The 7,688-nt window shown below is 48.7% G+C and overlaps 2 protein-coding genes across 2 annotated transcripts in view; both read left to right on the top strand.

The window, feature by feature from the left end:
- The window catches only part of S100A13 (S100 calcium binding protein A13), an 18,516-nt gene extending 16,470 nt beyond the window's left edge, over positions 1 to 2,046 (top strand). The window contains exon 3 of the mRNA XM_018574908.1: positions 1,816 to 2,046. Within this exon, the coding sequence (XP_018430410.1) occupies positions 1,816 to 1,950 (135 nt within the window). The 3' untranslated portion in view covers positions 1,951 to 2,046. The remainder of the gene's footprint in view (positions 1 to 1,815) is intronic.
- A 1,245-nt stretch (positions 2,047 to 3,291) lies between these two features.
- On the top strand, positions 3,292 to 6,513 carry LOC108803064 (protein S100-A16-like). Its single transcript, XM_018574907.1, has 2 exons — positions 3,292 to 3,460; positions 6,313 to 6,513. Exons 1-2 carry the CDS (start codon positions 3,311 to 3,313, stop codon positions 6,466 to 6,468), a joined length of 306 nt encoding a protein of 101 aa, XP_018430409.1. The 5' UTR covers positions 3,292 to 3,310; the 3' UTR covers positions 6,469 to 6,513.
- Positions 6,514 to 7,688: the final 1,175 nt, after the last annotated feature.

The following is a 7,688-nucleotide window of genomic DNA, read 5'->3' as shown; positions in this document are numbered from 1 at the left end:
CTCTTTTTAAGGCACTGCACTGTAATCAAGCCCCCCACCCAGCTGTGTGCACCATTATAAAAGGTGCCCGCAGCCCAGTGCACCCATTATAAAGAACCCTCCTACTCAGCCGAGTGCACCATTATAACGAACCCCCTTACTCAGCCCAGTGCACCATTATAACGAACACCCTTACTCAGCCCAGTGCACCATTATAACGAACCCCCTTACTCAGCCCAGTGCACCATTATAACGAACCCCCTTACTCAGCCCAGTGCACCATTATGACCCAGTTGTTAAGGCACTGCACTGTAATCAAGCCCCCCACCCAGCTGTGTGCACCATTATAAAAGGTGCCCGCAGCCCAGTGCACCCATTATAAAGAACCCTCCTACTCAGCCGAGTGCACCATTATAACGAACCCCCTTACTCAGCCCAGTGCACCATTATAACGAACCCCCTTACTCAGCCCAGTGCACCATTATAACGAACCCCCTTACTCAGCCCAGTGCACCATTATGACCCAGTTGCATGTACTGTATATCAGTGGCATGTCCTACTTTTAGAGTTCATTTTCCAAGGCAGGGCAGCAAAATGATAACTCAATAAACAGCATTTCTTAGCAGTATGGAACCATGGGAAGACTTCCCCTGACTTCCTGTTCTGGTGACAACAGGAGTGTTTAAGCATAAAAGGGGACAAACCTCACAGGATTTAACCCTTTCTCCCTCTATTCAACCTAAAACTTTTTGGTTAGAGTTCAGTTTTCATAGGGCTGCCTTTTTACCTCAGTGGTCTTAGTGAGAGGAAGGTGGATGTGCGCTGGGCAATACCTTCCCCCCTCAGAACCAGGAATTCCACAAAACCACTCAGACGCCCCTCTATGAATGGTGCCTTAGCTGGATTTGATGAAGTGTTGAAGTTTAGGTCATTCTATACGCCCTCCGACGTGTTTATACATCGGGAAACAATATCCTCGTTTTATTTCGGGGGGGGGAGGACAGGTGAGCTTTGTCCTGGCATGTGAGAGCTGGCTTGTTCCCTGTGGCTTCCTGCCACGTCTCTGTGAAAGCCTGCTTCATGTCAGGTCACCGGCTCGAATCAATAAGCCGATTTGATAGACTCGGGGGAGGAAACAGTAGACGACTGTCGCCGGGGGCCCCTCAGGCTGATGAAGGATGGCGACCTCTGGCTGATAGGGCATGCTGGGAGTTGTAGTTTGTGTGTGTGGTGTAATTCTAATAGCAGCCATGCAGTCGGGTATCTCTGTCACACACTATTATTATACATGTATATAGCTCTGACATATACCACAGTGCTGTACAGAGAACACTGAGCCAGCCACATCAGTCTCTGTACAGAGGAGCTTACACTCTAATGTCCCCCCTACAGTCACATCAGTCTCTGTACAGAGGAGCTTACACTCTAATGTCCCCTCCCCCACAGTCACACACTATTATTATACATGTATATAGCTCTGATATATACCACGGTGCTGTACAGAGAACACTGAGCCAGTCACATCAGTCTCTGTACAGAGGAGCTTACACTCTAATGTCCCCCCCACAGTCACACACTATTATTATACATGTATATAGCTCTGATATATACCGCAGCGCTGTACAGAGAACACTGAGCCAGTCACATCAGTCTCTGTACAGAGGAGCTTACACTCTAATGTCCCCCCCCCACAGTCACATCAGTCTCTGTACAGAGGAGCTTACACTCTAATGTCCCACCACATTCACACTCTATTATTAGCCACCCAGTGGCTCTGGGTGTCACATGACCAGGCCGTTCGCCTGCGTTCACTAACCCCCTCTCTCCCTTCCTCAGGGCGTCTCCCTGGAGGACAAGATGAAGGAGCTGGACATCAACCAGGACCAGGAGCTGAAGTTTAACGAGTACTGGCGGCTGATCGGAGAGCTGGCCAAGGAAGCCAAAAAAGAGGTCAAAGCCAAAAAGAAGTGAAGAGCCCCCGGAAAGGGGAGGAGCCACCGGGATCAAAGCCATCGGAATGCATTCTCCATTATAGTTTATTATAATAAAATGACACTGCTTTTCTGACCCCGCCTCTTCATTATTGTGTGTTTAGTAAAGGGACTGTATAGCGCTGACATGATCTGCAGTGTTGTACAAAGTGTTTGCACCGGAAGAGCTTACACTCTAATGTCCCCCCACAGTCACACACTATTATTATACATGTATATAGCTCTGACATACTGCAGTGATGTACAGAGAACACTGAGCCGGTCACCAGAGGAGCTTACACTCTAATGTCCCCCCCACAGTCAGACTCTATAATAAAACATTCAGTAAAATAATCCCCGGCGATCTTTGTTCCGGCACTTCCTATTATAAGGTGACAACACCCTGTCGGTCTCCCAATTGTTCTCCTGTGTTGTCACCCTGTCTCAAGTGGCCGTTTCGACACAAATTACGCAGACACGGTCCACTGTTGCCACCATCAGGAAGCCCCGCCCTGAGAAATGCCATCCGTGGCGCTGGTGCATGTAGACGGGAAGTGGCTGCAAAGAGGCCGCAGGACAACAGCAGCACCGAGATGGAACAAAGGGGAAAACATATTTCAAATCAGGACTATAGTTTGTGATTCACAGCACCAACTACAGGGGCAGTGAATGGGACTTTGTCTGGTGGTGAATCAATCACTGTCATGTCAACCACGTGCGCCTGGAAGATTCACCTGCAGTGAATGTTTGGTGAATGTCAGATCCGCTGCTGTGTAAACGTGCCCCCGTGTGTCCCCCGGCTATGTATGTGGATCCGAGGTGGAGTGCAGTGCAATGACGGAATTCTGAGAGATACAATGTAACAAACGGCTGGGAGGGAGCGAAGAGCTTGCAATCGGCCATGGACGGGTGACAAGGGGTGGGCGTGCAGCTCCTCCCCCTCTTGGGTGTTATTGTATCTCTCCCCCGCCCCATGGGACTTGTCTGAACAAAGCAAAAAAAGAAAACAAAATAATAAAGTAAACAAATAAAACACAAAATAAATAAAGTCAGGTCTGCGTATCATGCGGTCAGGTGTCGGCGGTCTACACCGCGCTGGAGAGAGTTAGGTGGTTGGACTTTGGCGGTTTAAAGCAAGTACAGAGCTTTAACCCTTCATATCCCTGAGGAGCAGCCGCTGTGTCGGAAAGGACTCGGGAAGGGAGGACAGCACTGACACAAGAGGTTGATCGTGGGGGGAGGGGGGCATTGAGGGACCAGGGAGGACAGAATATATTCAGATTAAACTTCATCTTTATAATTTACTGACTTGTCTCTCTCTAACCCCCCCCCCTCTCTCCGCAGCCTGCTCTCAGCCGGACATGGCGTCCAGTTGCAGTGAGCTGGAGTCCGCCATTGAAATCCTGGTGCGCAATTTCTACACGTACGCGGAGAAGAAGGGGAAACAGGACAAGATGAACAAGAAGGAATTCCGCAAGATGGTGTCACAGGAGTTCCAGCACGTGCTGACCGTAAGAGGGGCTTCATTCTTACAACGGGTGGCCATGGGGGGTATATGACTAGGCTGAGAATATGGGCCGGCCTTTACCAATTGATGGTGGGTCACTGGGGCAGCAACACGGCCTTCCTGACCCTCTGTGCTGTGATGTACACGGATGCTGTTGTTTGTCAAGTCATGGCTTCTGTGGGCGGGGTGTGTATGGCAAGTCATTTCCTGCAGCACCCTGTTCCTTTTCATTTCCAGTCCTGGTGTCACTCAAACAGGAAGTGAGGACATTTACTTCATTGGCAGTATCATTCTGCTCAGGTGACCCCTGTTCCTTTCATTTCCTGTCCTGGTGTCACTGGAACAGAAAGTAAAGGGTGATCCGCCCCAATAAAGTCACAGACCGCAACCAAATCCTGACAGAGTTTTCAATGTTTCCCCTGCTCCATCTAAGGCTCACCACACATGTTACAATCTGATTGTCCAATCGCCTTTAGATCTACCAGCTATGTAGTACAAGGGCCTGTGTGATTGGGTACAGATTGGTTGGATGGAATAGGTAGGTCCTCCTATTACATAGGTTTGGTAGATCTAAAGTTGATTGTGCAGAGATTGTATGGCCAGATTGTGACGTGTACACTGACTACACAATGGCTACTAGTTGTCCCAGTTTCACGGGGACAGTCCCTGTTTTGAGAGCTCTATCCCAGGGAGATGGGTGTCCCCGGAAACGTCCCTAACTGTGTATCTCTGATATATACAGTGAGGGGGCAGAGGTGAGGTGATATATACAGAGTGGGGGGCAGAGGTGAGGTGATATATACAGAGTGGGGGGCAGAGGTGAGATGATATATACAGAGTGGGGGGCAGAGGTGAGGTGATATATACAGAATAGGGGGTCAGAGGTGATATATACAGAGTGGGGGGTCAGAGGTTAGGTGATATATACAGAATGGGGGGCAGAGGTGAGGTGATATATATATACTCCGTGCATTACTTACTCATGACCCCTGTACTCCATGCATCACCTACTGATGACCCCTGTACTCCATGCATCACCTACTGATGACCCCTGTACTCCATGCATTACCTACTGATGACCCCTTGTACTCCATGAATTACCTACTGATGACCCCTGTACTCCATGCATCACCTACTGATGACCCCTGTAATCCATGCATTAATTGCTCCTGACCTCTGTATTCCATGTGTTGCCTATTCCTGACCCCTTCACTCTTTATGTTTCATTCTCTTGATTCCTGCTCACTGCTCCATGCACTCTTGACCCCTGTTTTCTGCGTTACACACTCCTGACTCCCATACTTTGTGTATTACATGCACTTGACCCCTGAAGTCCATGTGTTACTGTGTTACACACTCCTGATCTCTGCACTCTTGTGTGTTTACACTCTCCTGATCCCTGAAGTCCATGCGTTACACACTCCTGATCCCTGCACTCTGTGTGTTACACTCTCCTGATCCCTGAAGTCCATGCGTTACATACTCCTGATCCCTGCACTCTGTGGGTTACACTCTCCTGATCCCTGAAGTCCATGCGTTACACACTCCTGATCCCTGCACTCTTGTGTGTTACACTCTCCTGATCCCTGAAGTCAATGCGTTACACACTCCTGATCCCTGCACTCTTGTGTGTTATACTCTCCTGATCCCTGAAGTCAATGCGTTACACACTCCTGATCCCTGCACTCTTGTGTGTTACACTCTCCTGATCCCTGAAGTCAATGCGTTACACGCTCCTGATCCCTGCACTCTTGTGTGTTACACACTCCTGATCCCTGAAGTCCATGCGTTACACACTCCTGATCCCTGCACTCTTGTGTGTTATACTCTCCTGATCCCTGAAGTCCATGCGTTACACACTCCTGATCCCGCAACTCTTGTGTGTTACACTCTCCTGATCCCTGAAGTCAATGCGTTACACGCTCCTGATCCCTGCACTCTTGTGTGTTACACACTCCTGATCCCTGAAGTCCATGCGTTACACACTCCTGATCCCTGCACTCTTGTGTGTTATACTCTCCTGATCCCTGAAGTCCATGCGTTACACACTCCTGATCCCTGCACTCTGCATTACACAGTCTTGACCCATACTAGAGTAGGCTCAGGGTTTATTTAACCATGCATCTTTAGCCACTCTCACTGTTAGCACAATTTGACCGCACACATGGTTCACCACATTATTTCACTCCTTATACTTCCCAGGGCACTTTCTCTTTACATCTTTAATGTCTGCTTCTTCCATGACCAATTATTTCAGGGCATGCTACAAATGGAGTGCGTGATTTTGTAGGTGTGGCTACAAAAGGGGGGGGGTCTTACGGTTGTGGTTTAAAATGGACATGGTCAGTAGGGTGTCCACGGATTTCATTTTGAAAATCTGGTAACCTTAGACTACAATACAAAACACAGAAATTCCCCAGCTTCACCTGCCAGCCAGCCTGCAACCAAACAAATAGCCCTGTCAACAGTATGCGTTAAAGTCTTGGAGGGAATTAAAATCTAGCATGGGAGGGAGATTTCGTTTCTCCATGGGGGGAACATCTAGAATAGGGGAACAGCTTTGGGTTCTGGAGGGGTTGTACATGTAGAAAGGGGGCAGGTTTCGGTGCTGCACAGGCAGCTTTGGGTTCTGGGGGGGCATCTAAAATGGGGGGCAACTGTGGATTCTGGAGGAGGCAAATCTAGAAAGGGGGGGTAGCATTGGGTTCCGGAGTGGCCACATCCAGAATTGGAGGCAACTTTTCTAGTTCAACCTTAGACTACACTCCTGTAACTAAGTTCGGCTAGAGCTCCTACGTAGAGTTCAACAATACAATAGCAGGACACTAAAAGTTTTTCTTTCCCACCCCCCCTCAGAATACACAGAGCAAGGAAGCCTCCAACAAGCTGATCCAGTCGCTGGATGCGGATGAGGATGGCAAGATCAGCTTTGATGAATATTGGACTTTGATTGGGGAGATTGCCAGGAAGCTGAGCCTACAGATGGCCATGCAGTGCCAGGAACGACCCTAACACCAAAGCACCATGCCTCCACCGCCCAGCAGGGGGGGCACTTCTCAATGAAGGAACTTAACTGGAAAGCACCATCGGGGAACAAAGAACATAACGGACCTCGGATTCCCAGAATCCCTCACAGCAAAGTGTGTTTATGAGCCAAGGAACAAAGTCCAGGAGCGACCAACTTAGGTCCACCACGGCTGCTATTGCCTATATCGCATGTTTCATTCACATCGTATATCCACATTTCTATTTACACCATCTCTTGCCTCCTCTGCTCCGTATTGGTTATTGTAGCAACCAATCAGAATGCTGCAAAGTCATCGAGCTGGAAGGGGAAATGGGATGCCGGATCCTACACCTGCTCCATCTCACATGTGACTGGACGGCGGCCACCCCCCTTACACCCCCCACCCCGGCCGGTTCATCCCTTGCATCCTCTACCACTGTTATACGTCATCGATTGGTTGGCACCGGGGCTCCCAGAGACAAAATAGGGGCTACCGAGGTGACCCCCAAATATACTCACAGGTCAATTCACCAACTCGGTTTATATAAAGAGATTCATTTGTGCTGTTGACGTGCTGTATCACTATTTTGTGGCGATGATTGTTTAGTGCAAATAAAGCCGATTTCATTTATTTTATTTACAAATGCAAAGCTTCGGAGATCTTATGGAACCTTCCGTAACATTCTTCCACTTTGAGGCACCAAATGATGGCCATTGGTGTGGAGGTAAAGGCCGGCACTAAGGTGCCTCAGACTGATTCCCACAGCAATTTCCATCGTCTGGTTGCTGGTGATTGGGAGGCCACCAAACCATGCCAACCTTCTTGTGACGTAGGATATAGTAAGCCCATGGGGTAGGCATGGTATCCAGGAAATTGGCACTTTCAACAGTGGCCACCATGGTATTTCTTCCAGTGCCTGTTTTCATTAAAGGGAACTTTTCAGGATAGACTACAAGAGCTGCAATTGCCAACAGAAGTTGCATGTGGATATAATTGCAGAGAATGGGAGGGCTTCCATGGATTGGCAGGGGGAGGCTCATGGGTAGCACCTGGTATATCAGTGTAAAATTGGCCAGCAGCAGGACAGGTTTAATTAGGGATAAGTGGCCCAACCAGTGTATGCCTAACTTTTATATTATCTATGGGGGGGGGGGTGCAAGAATGTTAGTATGTATATACTGTACATTGTTGAGACAAAACAACTTTGAATAGATGACCCAACAT

The sequence above is a fragment of the Nanorana parkeri genome, unplaced genomic scaffold (genome assembly GCF_000935625.1).
Source record: "Nanorana parkeri isolate BGI_ZX_2015 unplaced genomic scaffold, ASM93562v1 scaffold3355, whole genome shotgun sequence".
Lineage (NCBI taxonomy): Eukaryota > Metazoa > Chordata > Amphibia > Anura > Dicroglossidae > Nanorana > Nanorana parkeri.
Note: the sequence above shows the minus strand (reverse complement) of the source record. Positions and strands in the feature narration are given on the sequence as shown.